Here is a 23,538-nt window from a genome sequence, read left to right on the forward strand (position 1 = left end):
GGCCCCTTCAATGCCCGTTTGACCCTCCCTCTCCCAGTGTGTGAACACTGCCCTGGCAGTCTCCGCCTTGCCTGGGCTGGTTTACGGGACTGCATTTCCCTGCGCTGCCATAGCAACCAGGAAACAACCTCCACTGCAGTGAGAAGGATGGTGTGGTGGCCGGATCTGTAGGTGCGCTGGTAACAGAGCAACCGGACCAGGGACAACAAGGCCACAGGCAAAGGGGAGAGAGAGGTTGCCCAGAAAGTAGACAATCGGGGGCTTGAGGAGTTTGGGTTTGCGATTTATTTTTTCTCCCGACAAAGACACACACTGTCTAAACTGTGTGGCCGGCTGTTACTAAGAAGCTGCTGTATGAGGGGGAAATGCATTTCATAAAAGGCCCAGTGTTTGTGGTCTCCTCAGGCTCCCTGCTGCGCTCAGGAAATCTTGAGGTGTGACCAGTTTTCAGCCTTCAAACCCAAGATGAACTGCCCTTGAGAAGGGTGGTCAGAGGGAAAACATGTTCCCGCTCTCTCCCCTGAGCCGGGGACATGGCAAGTGGGTCCAGAACAAACAGAAGGTAGAAGTCTATTTTGAACCAGAGGTGAGTTTTACAGCGGAATCAGGGCATATTGGGAGTGGGGGTGGGGGTGGGGGGCAGTGCGGGAGGAATGCTCTCTTTTTCCATCTGGAGCTGAGCCATGCGTGTTTGGGTTTGTTTGATTGGTGAGGTGGTGGGGGTCAGTGGCAGATCTTCCCTGCTTGGTGAAACTCAAGAAAATAAGGTGGTTTGCCTGACACCCCAAGGTTGCCCCGGGGACCCCCTTGCTTCCTCCTGCACGCCGACCTACAGCCTCGTTTGCTTTAGGCTGATGGAGTTTCCAGATTGTCTAGAATTCGGATGGTTTGGTTCAAGACCAGAATCTCCACCTGGGTTCTAGGCAAGCTGATGTCTCTCTGGTTTTTAGAGTTGTGCTCTGTGGTCGGAAGGCTGTGTGTGTTCTTGTCATTTCAATGGCTTCCTTGAACTTGCTGGAATTCAACCCACAGGACTCAGATTTAATACAGGCCAAAAAAAAATTTTTTTTTTTCATTTTAAAGTAGTGGCAAAATTCCCTTGTTGTACTGCAATTTTACTTCGTTGAATTCTGCCAAGAATAAAAATTCCATTGGGGGTATTTTGAAAAATTTGGCTCATACCGAGATTTCCATTGTCATGGTAGTTTGTCATGATATCTGACCTTTGCTATATTAAAAGACATATATAGAGTTTCAAAGAACCTCTGTGGACAATGGCATTTACTCTTTTACAAGATATGTAACTATTTTATAGGCTCCAAAATAGCCAAATTAGATAAAGTTACAATGCATCTGGAATGCATAGAAATTCTCCCTGTGTCCAGCGGGAGTGATGGGTTGGAATGGCGTTCTCCTCTTTAAACTGCCAGCTAGTCCAGGTCTAATTTCAAAGTTATCTGCTGCCCTTGATAATTCTGACGACTTACTTGCATACCAAGAAACTAACTGGCCTGTAACCTAACTCTACCCTATTTAAGCCTCTAGGCACGAGTAGTTCCCCTGAAAGTCATATGGAGTAAAACAGGACCGTGCCCTGGGTCCTACTAATTCTGAGATGTGAAATCAGTTGCTCAGAAGAGTGACTGTGTTTTGTGCACCATGTGAGCAGCTCGGAGAAAACCAATCACTTAAAAAAATGTCCAACACCTTGCACAAGCAGTATGTGCTATAAAAGTGCTGTCCAGCCCAACCGGTGTGGCTCAGTGGTTGAACGTCCACCTACGAGCCAGGAGGTCATGGTTCGATTCTCGATCTGGGCACGTGCCCGGGTTGCAGGCTCCATCCCGAGCAGGGGGCGTGCAGGAGGCAGCCGATCAATGATTCTCTGTCATTATTGCTGTTTCTAACTCCCTCTCCCTCTCCCTTCCTCTCTAGAAGCAATAAAAATATAATTTAAAAGAAAAATTTTTCATGTGCTGTCCACAGTGAATCGATCAAGGTGGTTGCTTTCCGTTGCAGGATTACTTGAACTGGAAGTCTCCAGAAGATTATGTCCTGGTCTGCAAACCGCAGCATAAGGGCGACCCCACCCAGCACACATGGAGCCTCGTACTCCCTAAAACTTTCAGCACCAGAAAGGGAGTCCTGATCCTCTACTCAGAAGGTTTAGCCCTATCAGCATGGACGCCCGGAGAGAGGAGAAAAGGCCCCTGGCGCCCCAAAGGCCACGGGAAAAGGCCGGGTCCGAAGCTGCTCACGCTGCGGGACCTCGGAGAAGCCATCCTGGCTCACGGAAGGAGACAGGTAGGCAGAGCACTGTCGGGGGTCGGGGAAGGCGCTGGGCCTGCGTGGCTAGAAATCCACCTGTACCTTTAGGTCTAAGTCCTTCTCAGATCCCAGGGAAGGCAGGCAACCCTCAGCCTCCATTCCTTCACCTCTAAACCCGACCGTATCTCGGCACTCTCTGCCACACACAACTGTCACGAGGCCTGAATGAGGCGATGTAAGTGATCCCACGCTGCAGAGCCAGGTGGGATCAGGGAGGGAAATGGACTAGAACCACTGTAAACTGAGCCCACCAGTGCCCACTACATATAATTCTACAGACAGCTGGGTCCACTGGCTTTTCACTGAATTTGCCAATGGAATACATTGGAAGGAGATCAGAGAAGGAGAAGAGAAAAGCCAGGGTATGTCTTTCTCCCCTCCCGTTCTACCTGTGGTGGTGAGAAGCACCTGCATCACCTCTGTGGTCCAGCTCCCAACAGACAGGCCCACTGTGGCTCCAGGTTCCTCCAGGTGACCCCACCTGCTCTCCCTCTGTCCTCAGTTTAAGGGTGGTGCTGGCTTCCTAATGTTATGAATCTCAGTGTTACCTCATCATCGTTTTGGCTTTTAACCACCTGGGTAACCAATTCCCAGAATTACATTTCTTCTATGTTTACAGATTTGGAGGGTTCTGTTTTCCTAGTTGGACACTGATATGTAGGTCAACTTACGGCCAGAGAAGAATCCCTTCCACAGCCGTCAGACGCTTGTCTATATGGCTTAAATATTTGGGGCAACAAGTATCTTATTGCTATCAAGGAGATGAGTCTTTTATGGAACTGCTTCATTTTTTGTTAGATTGGGCTCAATGAAAAAAAGCAAGTTCCTGTCTTCCGATAGTATTTATCTACTAGATTTATAACATACCTGACCCAAACACAACACTATAGTCTAACTCCCAACAGGTAGAAGAGAAATGGTGTGAAGAAATCAGAAAGGAAAGGTTAGGAATAGTAACAGGGCAGGAGTTTCTGATAGAGACTTCATAGATTAAAATTACAGAAAAGTAACTCAAAAGGGGCTTGAGATTTTTAAAAAATGAAAATCTCAGAAGAGGAGAGCTTTGGAAACTACAGTGCACACCATCTGACTATGAAAACTACAGACTGGCAAGAAAGTTTTGAAACCATAATGTCCGGTGCTGGAAAGGCTGTGGGGAAATGAGCCGTCTCATGCTTTGGGAGCACAAATTCACATGACATATCTGCAAGGCATTTAGGCAAAAGCCTGAAAAAGGGCTGATACTCGTTGATTCATCATTCTACTTTTAGTAATTTGCCTTAGGAAATAATCAGAGATGTGCCCAGAAATTTATGCACAAGAATGTTTACTACAGGGTTACTAATTATTACACAAAATATTGAAAATAATAAATGTCTGACAATAGAACATTGATTAAATAAATTATGATATAGTCAGAGAATGGCAATAAAGTCATGTATTAGTCATGAATAGCATGAGAAAATATTCACCGCATATTTTTTAAAAGCAGGTTACAAAATAACATTCACAAATAAAAATACCAATGATCATTAACATATTTGAGTATTTACTATGTTCCTGCCACTGTTCTAAGTGCTTTCCATGTATGATTCATGTATGCTTTCTATGAATACCGGGGGTACATACTATTATTATCCCATTTTAGAGATGAGGAAATTGAAGCACAGAAAGTTTGAGTAATTCACTCGAGATTATGCAACTAGGTAGGTAATCACACCAGAACTCGAGAGTAGGTAAGTCAGGGAATTTTTAAAAGAAAATAAAAATCTGTGACCTTGAAGGAGGCAGACAGTGAAAGAGAGAGCAAGGTTGACGCTGCAGAGCCAGGTGGGATCAGGAAGGGAAATGGACTGGAACCACTGTAAACTGAGCCCACCAGTGCCCACACCATCTGTTCTGCAGGGTCAGTATTTCTTTGTCCAAGTAGCATAGTTCAAGAGTTAAAAACACCATGCTCGGAGTAAAAGAGCCAAAATGGGGAGGGGAGAGTGGGGAGATGGCAAGTGGATAAAGTAGTGCTGCTTACAGAAGAATCTATACTGCTGAACTGTGAATCAGGAAACCTACAAAATGTAGGCTTCATTCAGACCTGTGAGAATCGAGGCTATCACAGGAGGCGCAATTAAATTTTTAAAGCATCTTACATCACCTCCAGTTCTATATATGAATCTAATGAGATGCATGTGGCAATACATCTGGGTTTTATAGCTCAACATACACCTACTCTTCAACTCTCTTGATGACCTAACTTCCTAATGAGCGAAGATAAATGCTAAGTCAAGAGATTAGATGTCAGAGTTCTCACACTTCTAAATACACACAGATATGTTGCTTGGTTTTTTGTTGTTTTGTTTTCTTTTTTAACAGAAGGACATTGTTCAAACATTCCCAAAGTTAAAACCACTCTTCTTCTTCTTTTTTTTAATATAATTTTTATTGATGTCAGAGAGGAAGGGAGAGGGAGAGAGAGATAGAAACATCAATGATGAGAGAGAATCATTGATCGGCTGCCTCCTGCACACCCCACACTGGGGATTGAGCCCCCAACCAGGGCATGTGCCCTGATGGGAATTGAACTATGACCTCCTGGTTCATAGGTCAACACACAATCACTGGGCCACACCTGCCGGGCTAGACTATAATTTATTAATATGCTGGCGAAGTATAAAGAAGGTCGAGATTGTGATTGATAGCGTGGTGTCTTGGAGGAGATAGAATTTGAGCTGAATCTTGTGGTAAAAATAGGTGGGAAGGGACCTTGTAGGCATGGGTGAGTAAAAGCTTAGAGGGGAAAACAGGCAGGGAAAGCAGGGTGATTAGAGAGGTGTAGTCTTAGCTAGAATTGTACCAGAAGTGGGTGGGCTCAAAGTGTGGAGGGCTTTGCCTGCCAGCCCTGGGGTTTCTGGGGTTCTCTCTTCACCCCTCTGTCAACTGGTGCACACAAAGGCTGGCCACCCTCTGGGGTAAGATGGCAGCTGGCTGTCTGGGCCTTTCTTGGCTTCCTGGGGACTCTGGCACCTGCCACCCCGTAGCTGCTGGGTGGGAGCACAGCCTGCACCAGGTGCTTCCATCCTCTGAAAACCCTTGCCTGCCAGCACCAGGGTGGGTGACATGACAACCAGTTCAGGGATGGGGACAGGTGCAGGGGGTCCTCTCTACCCCTCTGCCTACAGACGCCTGGTGGGCACCAGGAAAGTGACCAGCAGGAGCAAGTCCCTCATCAAAGGAAGCACTCCCCGTAGAGCAGGGATAAGAGGCCACACCATGCCCACTAATTATTCAGTTTAGAAGAAACCAGAAGCTGGGGTTGGTTGGCAAAGCCAAGGCAGGCCTGAGCGGTCTGAAGCCGTCACAGCCAGCCTCCTGCTGTTGTTTATTTCTGCGTCATCCCAGAATCTCCCCTCCCGGCTCCCTTCTGTCTCCTTTTATGTTTAGAGTAACTTTTGGATGGTGGTTTGTGGTCCAAGCTGATGTTGGGGAAGGAATAGAAAAATATGTATGAGAAGATGGTGGGTGTAATAGAATAATTTTTAACATATTTTTCATTTACAAATATAATCTAACCATATTACTGAGATGTTTTATGTTATACAAAAAAGAAGAAAAAAAACTATCTGTAATCTATGCCCAACATCCTGATACCACTGTTCTTAGAATTTTAATGTATTCCCTTCCAATCTTTCCACCACCATTACTCATCTATAAAATAAACTTTTATGAGATTGAAATTGTACTATACATTCTCTCTTCTATCTTGCTTTTTCTACTTGACATATTATTCTACACGTTGGAAATGAGTGAATAGATTTAACCCTGACTGGTCTTCTTGGTAGCCCTAAGCAGGCCTTGGGCTTCTCTCAGTGCTGTAGGTGCCCAATGAGATTTGAAATTTATCAACCAACCTCACCGGTGTAATTTGAAAAACTACTAAGAGAAACCAGAAAAATAGAAAAAAAATGTAAAGAATCTGTGGTGGGCCGAATAATGCCCCTTGAAGGTGTCTATGTCCTAATCCCTGGAACCTATGGCTAAGATTAGGTTAAATGGCAAAGGGGAAATAAGGTTGCTAATCAGATGCCTAAAACAGGGAGACTTTCCTGGATTGTCTGGGAAGGCACAGTGTAATCACAAGGCTCCTTATAAATAGAAGAAGGACTCAAAAGGGAGAGCCAGAGAAAGGGCAGCATAAGGAGGACTCTGCCCAGCGTTGCTGACTGGAGGTGGAGGAAGGGGTCGCAGCCAAGGAATGCAGGCAGCCTCTGGAAACTGGAAAAAGCAAAGGGACAGATTCTTCCCGGGAGCCTCCAGAAATGACACAGCCCTGATTTTAGCTCAGTGAGACCCGTTTCAAACTGACCTCCAGAACTACACGATAACAACTGTGCATTGCATTGTGTGGTGGTTTGTTTTAGCAGCAACAGGAAACTAATACAGAAGCCACCATTCGCTTTCAAAGTCTAAGCAAAAATGACACCCCAGAGTCCAGGACAAAGGATTCTCTAATTCTTTGGGGCAGCTCCCAGCACCACTGAGCACACTACCCAGGAAAGCTCCAGAACCAAGCTGGTGCTTCAGAAATACCCACTAATGAGGAAAACAAGGCACTCTTCTCCAGATGGAACAGTGCATCGTGCCCTCTGCACAGGGGCCAGAGCATCGTAGAGGAGACTTGGTCTTGCTGCATTCACAGAAAAGTCATTGGAAGCAAAGATTTAGAGGGAGGAAAGGAAGTTCCAGTTCACCCAGAAATGGCCTGGGGTCTAATGGTGCCATGATTCCAGGGCTTAGCACAGCGCCGGCCACACAGGAGGTGCTCAACAAACAGTCACCGCATGACCAAAGGAAAAAATGGAGTGAGTGAAAGAACTTAAGTCATTTTGCTTGCACTGCTCTCCCTACAATCCTTTCTTTCTTATCCTCTGGAAAACGCCTCAAAATTTATGTGGGGCTGAATTTTTTCAGGCTCTTATTGCACTTGAAGTACCTGCCACATAAACTGTCCAGACATCAAGGGCCAGTTGATGCTCTGTGTTTGGATTCCAAGAATTCATTTAATTTAAAAATTCCTAGAGTATAAAGCCAATTGAATGCGCCATGCTTTCTTTCATGTGTTACTTAATTTATTTATGAATCATCAATCTGTCTTATTCATCCTTTTTTTTCCTCCAGTGCTTGGCACAGTGTTTGGTGCATTGTAGATCTTTGAGGAATGAATGAATGAACGAACGAACAAATGAACGAACGAATGTTCTGGATACCTGCTTCTCTCTCCTCAGCAGAGGTATCCCCTCATCTATGGACTTGGCTTCCCAGCCTTCTCTTGATCTGAAGAGTCTCTCTGGTGGTCCTGAATCCGCAGCTACAGATGTAGGCTGACCTTCTGTGGCATTTCCATGTCCTAAACACTTCAAAATGGGAGCAAACCACAGCTTTGCTCAGCAGAACAAAGTCCCAAACCTCCTCTCCCCCATCAAGCAGGTTTATATTTTCATCATATTTTTCTTTCTTTTTTTTTAAACCATAAACCTTCCTTGGTGAATTCTGGCAGGATATGGCAAGGAAATTCAGGCCAGTGGCTTCTTGACCTGAGTAATGATGGTCTGGTGGGTGGGGCGACACTGACCAGAACATGGCATGAGAGAACTTTCTGGGATGATGAAAATGTTCCATATTTTGTTTTGTGTGGTGGTGACAAAGGTGTATACGATTGTCAGATTTTATTACACGGAGCATTTAAACTCTGTGCATGTTACTATATATAAATTATGCCTCCACTTTTGAAAAAATGTTTAAAGAGAAGGATTCTGAGATCACAATCAGTTCATCAGTCAAGAATGCCATAATTAATCGGTGATGTCTGCCATGGACCAGGGGGTGGGGGGAGATGTCAACATAGCTATCACAAGTTTGCTATTCCTGTGCTTAACTGATCACCCTTAGAGAGTTCCTGCATCATTTAAGTGGTTATAATATTAACTCATCCACCTTAAAGGATTATAATGAGGTAAAAGTTCTTGTATCATAAAAATCCCTGGCCAAGTGTAAGATGTTACTATTCGCATTTGTTCCCCGTGATGTCTTGCACAGGGGGACTGAATCTGCCAGTAAGTTCTCCCTGGCTGAAACGAAAGTCAGCAGAGCCAGGTATTTTTAAAATGCCAGGCTCCCCGTGAACACGGGCGTAGTTTGTCTCTCCCGTTATTCATGTTACAAAACATTAAATGACAACGCCGATTTGTCAAGCTGGCTTTCCCACTGCCGCGCAGGGCCACTAAAATGATTTCCACAGGCTGACCTAAGTCATGTGTTTTCTTTTGAGGCTCTTTGTCCTTTTCTGATGCTCAAGCTCAAGATGGGGTCTGGCAATTCTCATGTTTCCTTCTCCTTCCAACTGCAAGCCCGCAGGGGCCTTTTAGAGCTTTCTTCCATGGGCTCTCGGTTTATGTCTGTTGGCGGAGGCATCTGTTTCTGGTGTCGCCGCCCCTTCAGGAGTCCCTGGATTACTGATGAGGATTGTGCTAACCAGCCTGTGTCAGTAGGAGGCTTGGGGCTCAGCAGCCATGCCGTTTCCTGACTGGTGTCCCCACAGAGGGAGTAGGTCAGACCCTGGCACACTGTACCTCTGCTTTCGAAGCCAACCAGAGAGCCACACCCTCAAGGTCTCTTGCAAACATGGCCCCCTGGCACCATGTGCAGGTCAGTGGGTAAATGGGAGGAGGTGTACCCTGAGCTGCCCCGCCTCACACTCTGGTGTGAGAGAGAACTTTCCATCAAGGCTTAAAACACCAGCATGTCAGGCCCATTTTGTGTTAAAGCGAAGGTGCGCAAGCTCAGTAGCATGCAAGGCTCTCTCATACCAGTCGCCCTTTATTCTGCCCCACATTTGCAGAGCGACAAGAGGGTGGGGAAGAAGGGAAGTCCTGCCTTCACTCTGGCTCCTCTCAGCAGCCCCATTCTCCACGTCCCCAGTGGAACTTTCTTCCCAGCCTTCCCCACTCAGAGACTTCAGATCCCTCCGTTCAATCCCTCTCTTTTACAAGGTAAAGAAAAAGAGGCCCCAGGGGCAAAGTAATTTGTCCAAGATTATTTAGCCAAAAGCAGAGCTGGGACCAGAAGCCAGATCTTCCCCACACCCCTGGCTCCACATTCTTCCCAACATTCCTTAGTTCCCCTTCCAAGGTGATCCTAGATCTTCCAGAAGGGGGAACTGTTAGGCCTCTTCCTCTGAAAGATGGCGGCTCTCCAGCACAATCCACTCAGAAGTGAGACCGACACCCTTCTGCTGAACAGAGATCCCCAAAGCACTCTGTAAATAAAGGCTTAAAAGTGAAAACAGGAAATGGCTGGGGTTTAGAGAGAGTTGTCAGATTTATTGCGGGGGGGAGGGGGGGGAGGTTAGGGGGGAGGATTAAACTTGCAATATTTGGTACATATTTCTACTAAAAAGTATTCATTGTTCATCAGAAATTCAATTTTAACTGGACAGCTCATGTTTTATTTGGCAAATCTATTGGGATAAGGGGGATGAGCTGCAGGATTTGCCAGTGCCCACTTGGCGGTTTGCCATTTCTTCTGCACCAACAAATAGACAGGACTAGAGGAAAACTGAACATTCTTCATGCTTGATTGTCATAGTCTTTTCTCACAAACTCTGGCACTAGCCAAGGCCCTATTCTTTGTGCATCAGTGCTACCCAGTTATCTTTTCCCATCCCCCTTAGTAAAGGCGACTTCTGGATCAGGTATATGGCATCAGTTAGGGAAGCCACTTGATCTCTTAGGTGTACAATGGTGATCCACCCCCAAAATGGAAATATTGCAGTCCATTGTTCAGTGTTTTTACATCCTAGGCCATCAAAGTCTAAGAATATTAACTGAAGATAGTAGAGTTTTTGAAGAAAGAGGGCTTAATGCAGTGGCAAAGTGGGCTGCCATCTGGGGAAGGGAAGAAGGTCCAACACAGGAGCATTATCTGGGTGAGTTCACCATTCCCAAGACATGGATGGCCCAGAAACTCAATCTCTTCAGTTGTGCCCCTGAATCAACTGGTCTCAGAGAAGTCGGTGCATATTAACAAAGTGCATAGAGACTGACGTATAGGCTAGAGTATTAGTTTACAAAGAGAAGTACAATTGCCTGACCAGCATATTTCCTGTAGATGAAATACATGGGGATCAGGTTATGAACAAATTCCCTGGTGCTGGAATCAAAACTCAAGGGAGATGTATAGCGGGGATAGTTAATGGCACGAGGCTCTGAGAACCTGCCATTTTCTTCTCCACTCATTTGCTAAACTAGATTCTCAGCTTATCCAGAGCAGATCCTTTTCCAAGGACAGGGATTGGTTAGGCATTACCATTGTTTGTGGACATGTTCTTTTTAATTTCAGAAACATTAACTTTGTGGTAGGCTTTTCTTCTTGCCTTGTCTTTTCTCACAAACTCTAGTACTAGCCAAGGCCCTATTCTTTGTCCATTAGTGCTATCCAGTTATCTTTCCCATCTCCCTTAGCAAAGGCAACTTCTGGCTCTTTTAATACTTCAAGTTCTCAAGAATAATATTGACAAGTAAAATCCCTATAGTACTGAACAGATTAGGGACAGCTCACAGTAATTTCCAGTCCAGTCATGAGGTAAGTCTTATTATGTTCATTACAGAGATGAGCAAACAGAAACTCAAAGAGGTTAAGTGACTTGCTCAAGATATACACCTAGCAAGAAAAAGAACAGTCATTGCAATAGAGAATTCTGCCTCCAAAGCCTGTACTCTTTCTTAGGATATTGCCACAAAACCACCAGATTAAGGAATGTTAGATGGAACAGACTTAAGAAATCATCTAAAATCTAGAGTCTAGACCTGCACTGTCCAATACAGTAGCCATTAGCTACCTGTGGCCATTTAGATGTAAATTAGTTAAACTAAAATTTTAAAACTCAGTTTCACAGTTGCACTACTGACATTTCAAGGGCTCAGTAGCCACATGCAACCAATGGTTACTATATTGGACAACACATATAGAATATTCTATCGTTGCAGAAAGTACAGACAGTGCTGATCTAGACTAACTAACACCCTCATTTTACAGATGAGGACAATGAAACCCAGAACCCCTAGACCTTATTTTGGGAAACCCCATTTTAAGGTGTTAAAATCCAAATATTTGAGACCATATAATCAACATGTACCTTGTAGAATCCAAAATGGAGGGAAGACAGGCAGGAGATGGTGTTTGGAGGTACACCTGCAAGGTGTGGCCTCACATTCTTTGGTACATTAAGGTGACTGTTTTTGGAGCAGCACAGGATGCTTGGTGTATCCTGATGAGTAGTTATTGGTAGAAATAATGGTCACTCAATTAGAGGTCTTAGAGATAACAACACTAGTCTTGGGTTTGAACATTGTCCATTAAGGAAGATACAATCAGGCAGAAAACAATGAGACAACATAAGATAAGTGATTAAATATGTTGGCTATTGGAGCCAGATTCCAAGCCATCTGACCTCTCTGGGCCTCAGTTTTCCTCATGTATAAAATGGAGATGACCATTCCTACCTTTACCTCACAGGATTAGGTGTGGGAGTTAAAGGGGATAATGCAGTATCTGGCACATAGTAAGTGCTCAAGAAATGTTATAGACCTCCCCAGCTTGTATTTTTAAAACATAGTTACTAATTAACTGCAATGCCCAATTGCCCAATTGCCCATGATCACAGGACCAAAAGTCAATTTGTTAAGAAATAAGAACAATTCGGCCTGTAACTTGAACTTTGACTGACGGTTTTATTGGTTTTAACGTCATTTCCCCCTTGGCCTCCCTCTCTTTGCCAGATACTCTATTTGGAAAAGTAGCAAAAGTCCTGGCTACAAATCTCAGATCCCCCAACAATGTGATGTTGACTAAGTCATTTATGCTCCCTGCATCCTTAGTTTGCTCATCTGCAAAATGCGAGCAACGGTATATGCATTCCACCCTCTCTGGGTTGTTGTGAAAAAATCACAGGAGAGAAGGTAAAAAAAAAAGCTTTCTAAGAGCTCTAAATTGCTACCACAATTCACATTATTCAGGTAATCTGAATCCATATTTGAAATATAGAGAGACCAAGTTTTGTGCTCTCCTCTCAAAACTGAACCTTCTTATATTTTCCTTACAAACCTGTTTCTACTAAGCATAAACAAATGAGCCAGCGCTGATGTTTACTGAGAAGAATCTTGGTTTCCCTCACATAGATTGAGTCATATAATCAAAATCACCGGGGAGACAGCCAAAGGGAAGAATGCCTCTTTATATTCACTGACCCACAATATCCCCTCCCCCAACTTAGAGTCCGACATAGGGGTGTAGCCATTTGCCCCAAGTTTTACTTCCTTTACCCTCAGAAATGTGGTTCTAGGTTAACATGATCAGGAAGGATGGACTTGAAAAAATAAGTCCTTTGGGCTTAACCCCAAAGGATCATTGTCGAACACACAAAACGGTCTTTAGTGCCACACTGTAAGGAGTTGAGGTCTTCTTGGGGGCAGGCCTAATGTGGCCTTGGGCCTCCTCAGATTGAGGTGGCCTTGGGCCTCCTCAGGCTTCGCTGGGCCACAAAAACCTGAGTAGACCCCTCTGAACCTGAGCCTGAGTCTGTATCTGTTCCACCAACACTCTCAGCATCAGCGCAGCCCCAAAGTAGCCTAGGAGCCCATGGCCAGAGGCCGGAGAGCTGTAGGGAGGGAGTAGCCCCACAAGTGGGCATGGGCTCTGGACCCAACAGCAGCAAGGATGGGCATGACGAAGGTTGGAGAGGATAGAGGGAAGGTGAAGCTGGCTGGGAGCCTCCAGAAGTCCGGCGCCCCAACACACACAGAGATTCTGAAGGCTTCCAGAGCCCCTGGTTGAAAGACAACCCCACATTGTTCCACCCAGCTGCATGCGGAGAGTGGAGGTGTTACGAAAGCAGCTCCATACAAAGGTTTGCCAGACTGTTTCAGCAATAAATCTACTTTGAGTAAGTGGTGAAAATAGCTGCAGGACCCTTTAAACCATCGATGAAAGATTCGTTAACCATGCCAGAGTCATCTGTTGACTCAGATTCTTCCTGAGGGTTGTGCAGACAGGGTAAGTTTGGAGAGCTAAACAGCCAACCCACCACAGTGCTCTTGGCAGAGGTTTTTCCACAAGTAAACAACCAGCAGACAGCCAGGAAATCAAGGGCTTCAGACCCAGTGTCTCAACGACAACAGAGCAGGGCTGCAGGTCCCTCTACCATAATCACACCCCTGTCATTCACTAGTCCCTCGCAGTTTACAGAGGGCTTGGTCACATTCATGATCTGATTTGAGCTCCCTACAACTCTGCAAAGAAGTGAGGGCAAGAAGTCAGTATCCCCATTATACAGAGGAGGAAACTGAGTCCAAGAAAGGAAGACTCAACCCTTGAGGAAGGGCAGTTCTGTTCCTCAAACCTGGCTGGCACTAGCAGAAATGAGGCAGGAGCAACAAGGGCCTTGATCAACACTTTTGCTCAGAAAAGCAAGAAGACAGGCAGCGAACAAGACTGTGTCAATCCCCAGTGTTACAAAACTGACCTACAGTTCACCTTTGTGGGTCGGTAGGGCTCGATGAATGGGAAGCTGGGACTGGTGGACCCAGGGACCACGGCTCAGTTGCCAAGAACCACAGCCATCAGGGGACTCACTTGCCGCCACTCAGGAAGCAGCTCTGGTAGGAAGATGAAACCCAGGCAGAGGTACCATTTCTAATGGACTCCCCTCTGTCATTGCTCTTCTTGACTTCAGAGGAATGCACCCTCCCTTCGCCATTTCTTGGGGTCCTCCAGAGAAGAGTCCTTTGAACCTATTGACCGCTGTTTCCCAAAGTGTCACCTGTAGAGCCCTACCACTGCCAGATACTCCATGAAAAATTAAAAGGGTTTCATGGCCAAATATATTTGGGAAATGCTGCATACCATCTTCTCCTCGTGGAGAGGCACAGTGCACACTTAACTATGGACCATTTTTGAGAAATTCTGTAGGTAAAGTAGCCAGTTTAACTTTAACTCATGGGTTTCCAAACTTATTTAATCACAGATCTTTCCTAGACTGTTCACCTCATCTAGCTGTAGTCTCTAGAAGAAGAAAAAAAAAGCTCTTGGCCGCAGAATTGGAAAAGTCTTGATTCAAGTCCTATATCTTCCTAGTTGTGGTGAGCCTGTCCAGGAAATTTAATTAATTTTGAGCCTGAATGACCTATTCTGGGAAATGGAGCTGTCATCATACATATCTCACAAGGTTACTGAGAATTAAATGGGTTAAAATGTAAAAATGCTTTCTGAAGTCTAAGGCGTGTGTGTGTGTGTGTGTGTGTGTGTGTGTGTATACAAAATGACTGGTTCAGAGCAACATAGACAACACATGCAACTATCTTAAATAAATGTGTTTGAGTTGAATAAATGTGTCAGATGCCAATGAGAACAGGCAAGGGGGAGAATGCCACATAATGGAAGTGGAGAGGAAAGAGGAATTTCATGGTGGATAAAGTCAATGATACTACTATTTCATTTTTATTTTTATTTATTTATTTTTGCACTGTTGGCATGCCCCACTTGTTCCCCCAAACATGGAGTCTTGTAGCCCAGGTAGGTAAAGGTGGGGCTCTTGGCCATTCCCCTGCTGTGTCCTATCCACACATCCTGCCCACTCCAAGCTTTCCCCTGGTCTCACTCATGGAAGTCGTCAGGCAAATTTTTTACCTACAAGGGACTGTGCATCTTCTATCAAGACCCTGTGGGTATAGATGGAAATCCGAAGGTAGTGGTGCTTTTACATGGCTTTCCAACAGACTGTCACCCATTCTCACACGACTGATGAACTTCTTTGTATTTTCTCAAGGTCTCACCCCAGTCTTTGGGCCTTACACCAACCCTCGGAGAGTGAGCTAGCTATGGGACATGTGGGCAAGGATACGCAACAATGATGGGAACTTAGTTATCAATAGTCTCTTACAGTATATCAACCAGCGGAAGAAATTTAGAAGATGCTGGGTGGGAGCTCTTGCCTCTAGAACTGTTTCCATTCATTTTATCTGGAGCCTTTGGATCTGGTGAATCCCTATCCGAAGTTTTTGGGGCTGTAACAGGAAAACGCTGCCGTGGTCCAGTGTTTATTCTGGATGACCACATTAGCTGCTACCCACAGCTAGAGGATAACATGGGCTTCTTGAATGCATACATGGGCTTCCTTCTGAGCTGCAAAGAGTAGCTTCTCTGTATTACCTCCCCTACTCCCTTATCTGTTGTGTATTTCATTCAAGAAGAAATGCTCTAACGAGGTTCTAGCCACCAAATACTATCCTCTCACAAAAGTCCACCTGCCTCATATTGGTCAACAGCATACAGCAAAAAGCCAGCAGAAGCTACAACTAAGGGTCACCTAATAGTCCACCTCCCATTCCTTTGACATCTGATCAAATATATAGACTTGCCTTTGTCTTTATGTTATTAGGAAATTCTGATGAGCACCACTACCCAGTGATGCAGAAAGACAGACATTATTTTGCATAGAAAAGAAGAAGGAGGAGGAGAAGGAGAAGAATGCTATAGGTCAAATGTCAAGCATGGTTAAATGTCATTCTTTCTCTCATCCATAATAAAATGTCTTATTGTAACAAACAGCATTAGAGATCTTGCTTTTATAACCATGTTTTTCTTCCCCAGCTACAGGGGAGATTTCTTCCTTGGAACCACAAGTCTAGCCACAAGTTCTGACTGTTACAGGAGCCTGCTCTGCTCCTTTACAAAGCCTGTTGACAGAAATGTGTGTCTGTCTCTCCCTAGGACACGTCGATAGAGAACCACCATCGTATGCAGGTTTCAAAAGAAAACCACAATGAAAAAACACAGCAAACCTCCAGGAGGGCCTTTGAGCATGCCCACATTGATCACCCTTGGCTCATGAGTGACAAACCCCACATTACATTCTATGGCAACTCCTTCCCCAATTGGGAGGCAGATCTCAGCGGTAAGAAGCCAAATGTCTTGCTTCTAAATCTGAGTGAACCTAATCATGCAAAGTTCACTTGAGAACACTGAGGCCAGCTGAGTGTCACTTCCTCATGCCACTCACCTTAGAAAATAACAGTCAAGGGGCAGGGCAAAAGGGGTCAGTGGGGGGAAAGGGGATATATGTAATACTTTCAATAATAAATAATTAAAAAAAAGAAATAACAGTCAAGCCCGGTCGATGTGGCTCAGTGGTTGAGCGTCGACCTATGCACCAGGAGGTCACCAGTTCAATTCCCGGTCAGGGTACATGCCTGGGTTGCAGGCTCGATCCCCAGTGGGGACATGCAGGAGGCAGCCAATCAATGCTGATGATTATCTCATTGATGTTTCTATCTCTCTCCTTCTCCCTTCCTCTCTCTCTAAAATCAATAAAAACATATTTAATAATAATAATAACAGCCAAAGTTCAATGGGAGGTAGGAATGAGACTGACAGGCTCTTTGTCTAGAACTCAATGGCAAACATTCTGCAATCAGACTGCCTGGGTTCAAATTACCCCCCCCTTCCTTTTCTAGCTATGATCTTGGGCATGTTATTTAATCCTTCTGAGGCTCAGTTTCCTCATCTGAAGATTGGGGATAATGATAATACCTCCATAAGTCTACTGTGGGGATTGAGTTAATGTATGTAAAATACTTTGAGCAATTCTTGTTCCATATTTAGCACTCAATATATATCAACAATTATTATTATTATTACCATTCTATCACCTCACTCAGCCAGCAAGACCCCAACCAGATTACGAGATGAGGGCTCCCTGAACCCACCTCATCCAAAGCCATGGCTGTCTCAGTGCGCCAGCATTCTCTTTGCCTCTTCCCATTAACCCCAAAATGATAGCAGTTGAAAGCCAACTTGTCCCTCCCCATACCTGCAACTAATAAATTCTCATTCCCATCCTGTTTCTACAGACAAACAAGGGAACATGAAACTCCACATGGGCGGCAGCAGCCACTTGTCACAGGAGCCTCCTGCTGAAAGATGTGTTTTCCCTCCTGTGGCCTCTGCCACTGACTCAGAAAAACACACACCTGGGGAGCTGAAGAAGAAAAAGGTTGTGTGTCTGTGTGTGTGTGTGTGTGTGTGTGTGTTTGTGTGTGTGTGTGTACCCGTGCAAGCATGCACTTAAAAGATTCATCTCCATTTAGGAACAAGGTGACTCAGAGGGATGTCTCAAACAGAGAACTGACCCTACCCACTCTGACCTCACCATGTGGAGCTGGAAAAAAGCTGTAGTGATAAATGTTGAAAATAGTGAAGTCCAAGGAATTTTAGCTGCCCCTAATTGTACCTTAAAGCATTTGATGTTACTGCACTCTCTAGTGGCAACAGAATCCTTTGTTCTACTAAGGGGCTGGGGATTATCTGTAAATGAGTAAGGACAGAATTTGAGCCCAGCCAGCATGGCTCAGTGGTTGAGCATCGACCTATGAACCAAGAGGTCATGGTTCGATTCCCGATCAGGGCACATACCCGGGTTGCAAGCTCAATCCCCAGTGTGGGGCATGCAGGAGGCAGCTGACCAATGATTCTCTCTCATCATTGATGTTCAATCTCTCTCTCCCTCTCCCTTCCTTTCTGAAATCAATAAAAATATTTTTTTAAAAAGGACAGAATTTGAATTTGTAAGCAATAGATCCACTTGAAACAGAAAATGCTAGAGATCTAGAATCGAGCAATGGTTTTGCATAGTGGAGGGTCTGTCACCTTTGAAAATGTAGAGTGAATTTACAGATTTATCAGTCCCTTCAGGAGTCAAGGACACCTTCTTCCTTAGCGATGTCCTTCGCTGTCTCTGGCCTGGTCCTGCCTTGCAATTCTATCTGGGTTTGGGGTAGTTTGGAGGCACCTATGCTGAGTGGGAACCCACAGGGGACCCAGAATGCTCTACCCCAAAGCAGCTGTGTGAACTTAGCAGGTCGCCCCCCCCCTCTGAGTTTCAGTGACCTTGTCTGCATGATGGATCATATCGCCAACCTCATATGCCAAATGCAAGGAAGAAAAGACGTGATGTGTTTTGGTGAAAGTATCTTGTGTCCGACTGGGAAGGGCAGTTAATTGTGGAGACTCGTGTCATCTGAAGTGGCCCTTGAGGAGCCACGGGCACTCCAGGTGGTTCTGGTGCCAATGAGGGAGGCTGTTTTCAGTCTATACAGGATTTTCTCTGAGTTCCTGTGTCCTGACCTTAACCTTTCCAACCACCCGAGCAGGGCTTCTGTCTTCCCAGGAGGAAGCAGCAGGCATGACCTGCAAGAGTCCCCGCAGGCCTGAGGCACGTCCCCAATCTCATACCAGGTCATCCCAGAACTGAACCAGCCCAGCAGACAGGAGTCCCTTCCCTCAACCCACGCGCATGGTTTACAGAGGAGAGCAATATTTTCCACTACATTGAAACTGTAAATTTTTAATTAGAATAAAGAAATTAAGGCTTGGCTTGTCAGCCCTACCTCACACAAATCATTTGAGTTTCCACGTAGATTTCTCAATGCAAACCTTGTCACACAGAACGCACAAGGTCAGTATTCAGAAAGGGGCAGTTGGTGGGCAGCTGGGACCGGGGCAGTGAAGGTCTCCAGGAACATAAGGATCCTATGTGTGTGCGTGCATTTGATCAATCATTTTCTTACTGTCTCCAAATTATAAATATTAACTCTGCATATATTGGGTTGAATTTCCTTCCTTATTCAACTCTAAACATGTAGGATGCCTGCGTGTGTTTCTGATTCTTTTTCTCTTTTTGAGCATTAAAAAAGTGAGGAACGTTTTTATTTTTCCTCCTGTGAAACTAAACTCCCCAATACTCAGCACACATATACATTTCATAGAGCCAAGTTCTCCTGTTAAAAGCTGCAACTAAAAGAAATTTTCGGCAACTTCTGAATAATTGGAAACAGGAGACTCTAAGTACCACTCCTGGAGTTTCTGACTCTGTACACACACACACACACACACCATTTGGGGCCCATTTGGGGGTTGGGTTTTTTTTTGGCCACAAAAACTGGGCTAAAGTTGTGGCTGATTCTGACAGACAGTGATTCTTTTTAGCTAAGCTCATATTACAGAAGAATAGAGATACATAGATTTTCTGCTAGTGGCGAGATAGAGTATTAAAGTCTAATGAGAGACAAGTCTACTCTCAAAGAAATATAGAAATGAACCCAATTCCAAACACTATTGTAACTACACATCACTAGCTCATTTAATCCTCATGGCAATTTTTTGAGGTCGATAGTATGATTACTCCCATTTTACAGAGGAAGAAATTGAGGCTTAGAGAGGTTGTGTAAGGTAAGCAACCACAAATGTGTATTCCTCTTTTCTGCTCTTTCTTACCTAAATGGTTGCATAACTAATGTTCTGCTCCTTGATTTTCTCCCATCTTTGAGATTTCTCCCTCTCCATACTTAGAAATCTCAGCTATATCGTTTCAATCTGGCTCAGTTCCCCCAGTTGCAAGAAAAAGAAAGACTATCTTTCCTCTCAAAGGCTCTTGAATTGATCACGTTGACACTTCTGAGAAGAGTCAGAGGCTGGATTAACAAGGGCAGAGCTGAGTTCCCACTCTAGTCAGATTCCCGGGTCCCTGGTTGGTTAGCTTTACTTCTCAGCCATGGGGGCCCACCAGCAGCTCTTGGTGCTAGAGATCCGGTGAGATCAATGCCATTTGTCCCCTGCAGGCAGCCGGGTTTGAATGCCTGCCATGTTGGTCTTTGTTTTGTTTTTTAATTTTCTCCAGGCTTCAAAGACCTTGAAATTACCTCCTATCTCCCAAGAACCACCCGGAGTCCTGGACCCCCTGAAGAGTCGACTTAAAGCCAGAGAGCCCCCAGCAGAGCTCCTCGTCTTCCCAGTGGAGATTCATTTCCACACCCAGCACCCCTCAAAGGAGAAAGTGCACAGAAGAGGTAGGTCCCCTGTGGGTGGGTGCTCCTGAGGAAGCGCAGGCCGGCCAGGAACACGTTTCAGAAACCTAACTCAAACTGTCTTAAGCAAAAAAGAAATGCATTTGCTCACGGAGTTGGGGGTTGTGCCAGGATGAACAAACTCCAGGCTCAGGTGGATCCAGGCCTCAGAAATTGTCATCTGGGCGCTATTTGTCTGACTCTCTCACCTCTGTTAGCCTTCCCTCGCAAGCAGGCTGTCCCCATGTGGAGGTAAAGATGGCCGCCTACCTGTTAACCCCAGTCAAAAGGAAGCTGATGTAGGACCATAGGTAGATCCAGACTGTATGATGTTGTTTTAGGGGATAAAGAGGAGAAACTGAAACTGTTTTACTCTTTTTCTAGTGTTGAGGCCTTTCTAATGTAGCTATTTTTCTTGTATCTTTTCTACTTCGGTACACTTGGTGTGCTGGGTCAATGGCTGTATTGGCTCTGTGAAAACACTTTTAAATCCCAATTCTGTCCTGATGTTACCAAATGCTACTATACTTGAATGGTTACTAAAACTGCACAGTGCTGTTTTAAAAAGTTTTAAAAATAAAGGCTATGCCTCTACACGCTCTTGCAAAAGTACTAGAATGGCCTCTGATTGAGTTACGTGTCCTGGACCCAGTCACTATGGCTAAGGCTATGAGGTGCTCTCCTTAGCCAGGCTTCAGCCCCATGCCCATCCATGGATGGAGGGAATGGACACAGCTCCACCCAAACCACATGGTGCAAGCAGGGAAGAGATGGGTCCCTCCAAAAAGAGGCAGCTGGCAAAAACCACAGGCGTTCACCACAACTTGGCTTCCTCCTCGTCTCCCAGGTGCTGCGCATGCTGAGTCAGGACCAGAAACAGAAGAGCCCAGTCCTCCCCGGCGGCCTCCCCTGAAGCACGCGTCCTCAGAAAGGCTGGCGGAGTTCACAGTGCATCTCCCAGGGGACATGGGCAGGGCCACACTCTCACCTCAAGGTAGCTACTCCCACTCTCCAGCATCCCCAGGCATCTCAGCCAGAGGGAAGCCAGGCGAGGCCCACAAGGGTCCTCAGCCATGGAGAAGGAGGCTGGGAGGGAGGTGGCCACTGGATGATGGCTTTTGTTCGGCCAGCAGCTGCCTTAACCAACACGCAGCGGTAAAACCAGCCTGGTGCCTAGCTCATCAGTTGCTCATTAGATCATCCCCCTACTAATACTTAATAATCTCTGGCCGCAGATATAAAACAGCACCAAACTGATTAAAACTTTGCTGTATGCTCTATGGTTTATCCTATGCTTTTAACCAATACAATTTCATTTCTAATCAGTTTAGGAATATGTAGTTACTCATTTAAAAGTCCATAATCTATAATAATAAAAGCATAATATGCTAATTAGACTGGACAGCCGAAGTATCTTCAGGACGTCCTTCCAGACAAAGCCACGGCCGAGGGGGCTGAGGCAGAGGCGGTTAGGGGCCATCAAGCAGGAAGGCAAGTGGTTAGGGGCGATCAGGCAGGCAGGCAGAGTGGTTAGGGGCAATCAGGCAGGCAGGCAGGCAAGCGGTTAAGAGCCAGTGGTCCCAGATTGCGAAAGGGTGCAGGCCGGGCTGAGGGACCCCTCTCCTCCCGTGCACAAATTTCATGCACCGGGTCTCTAGTATCAATAATAAAAGCCTTACTCTGATATTTCAATACATCCTATGAACATTTGGAATTACACACATGGGTGTGTACTTGCATGTGTTGGATAGGTGGGAAGTAACGGGCCGTATTTAGAATGCTCCCCCTTCTCAGAAAACTGAGCCTCCTTTCCAGAGAGCAAGTGCCTGATGGCAGCATCACAAGCACCAGGTGATCTCCGACTAGTGGCCATCAGGAGTAGAGGGTGGGCATTAATATTTCAGGCGTTCTGAATTCCTCTGTGCCGGGCGCTGTCCTTCATTTTTAACACATCGTATCTCATTTCCTCCTTACAGCAACCCTCCCCTCCTTTCACAGATTAGAACACGGGAGGCCTGAGAGATAAGCCATTTGTTTGGGGCCACACAACTCGCAGTGGCCCAGCTGGGATTGGAGCCTGGCCTTCTGGTGCCAGGACCTCCGTCCCTCTTACTCGTTACACTGCACTCGCTGCTTTTTAGAATAAACAGAACGACGGACCCAGGCCAGGACCTTCTTGAGACATTTTGGTTTTGAGAATTTCCTTTAATTATTGGGGCAGGGGCTTATTTATTCTATCTGTTAAGTGAGAGTCAATCATCCTAAAGACTATAAAGTTTTCTTTAAAAAAAAAATCAAATATGGGCAAGGGTTGCTGTCTGCAAACAGGTGAGAAAGGAGCTTTCCAGCGGCGGGCCACGCCTTCAGGTGCACAGCCCGAGCCACGGCAACGCCGGTGACATGTGTCTTGGGCATGGCTCACCTCGCACCGCCCTCCCCTTGTTTTGAGCTGCTGTGTCCAGCAGGACCGAGTGTCTGGAGCTTGTCCCTCCTCTGCCACCCTGCCAGGGGGAAGCCAGCCTAAGACGTCCCTCATACCTTGTTGCATTTTCACGCAGAGCTTGGGGTTGTCTTCCAAGCCCATCGACATGGACATTTTTGAAGAGAATAGGCTGGTTGCTTTACAGAATGGTCCTCGATTTAGATGTGTCTGCCTCCTTGTGATTAGATTCTGGTCAAACGTTTTTGGCAAGAATAGCAGGTGACGTGTCCTCCTCAGGGTATCACACCAAGGGACACAAAATATCCCTTTGCACTTACTTCCTTTGTTATAGCTTGTCCCATTACAGGTGATGTTAAATTTTATCATTTGGTCGAAGGAGGCTAGATTTCTCCAACGTAAAGATGCCCTTTTGCCCTTTGTATTGATCAAGTAGCTTTTGATACTTGGAGACTGTGTGGGAAGCCAGCTTTACACACACAGCAGCAGAGTGTTGAACATGAAATAAAGACCACGCTCACGGAATGAGATTAGGACAAGGTCTCCATAACTTGGATTACCTGGGCCCTGACCGGTGTGGCTCAGTTGATTGAGCATTGCCCCATGCACTGGGAGGTTGCCGGTTTGATTCCTGGTCAGGGCACAAGCCCAGGTTGCAGGCTAGGGGACATGCAGAAGGCAGCCGATCGATGTTTCTCTCCCCCTCTCCCTTCCTCTCTCTAAAATCAGTAAAAATATTTTTTAAAGACTTAGAGCAGTCCCTTCTAGTTTTAAGAGAGAGTTAGAGAAAGAACAGAGATGGGCCATTGTCATCAACCCCAT

General features: G+C 45.6%; 1 protein-coding gene across 1 annotated transcript in view; it reads left to right on the forward strand.

The window, feature by feature from the left end:
• Positions 1–476: 476 nt before the first annotated feature.
• The window catches only part of KIAA2012 (KIAA2012 ortholog), an 87,605-nt gene continuing 64,543 nt past the window's right edge, over positions 477–23,538 (forward strand). The window contains 8 exon segments of the mRNA XM_023763173.1: positions 477–586; positions 2,020–2,304; positions 9,221–9,371; positions 13,928–14,061; positions 16,147–16,330; positions 17,286–17,428; positions 20,111–20,279; positions 21,124–21,270. Coding sequence (XP_023618941.1) covers positions 503–586; positions 2,020–2,304; positions 9,221–9,371; positions 13,928–14,061; positions 16,147–16,330; positions 17,286–17,428; positions 20,111–20,279; positions 21,124–21,270 — 1,297 coding nt within the window. The 5' untranslated portion in view covers positions 477–502.

The sequence above is a fragment of the Myotis lucifugus genome, unplaced genomic scaffold (genome assembly GCF_000147115.1).
Source record: "Myotis lucifugus unplaced genomic scaffold, Myoluc2.0 scaffold_3, whole genome shotgun sequence".
In the NCBI taxonomy this organism is placed as follows: domain Eukaryota; kingdom Metazoa; phylum Chordata; class Mammalia; order Chiroptera; family Vespertilionidae; genus Myotis; species Myotis lucifugus.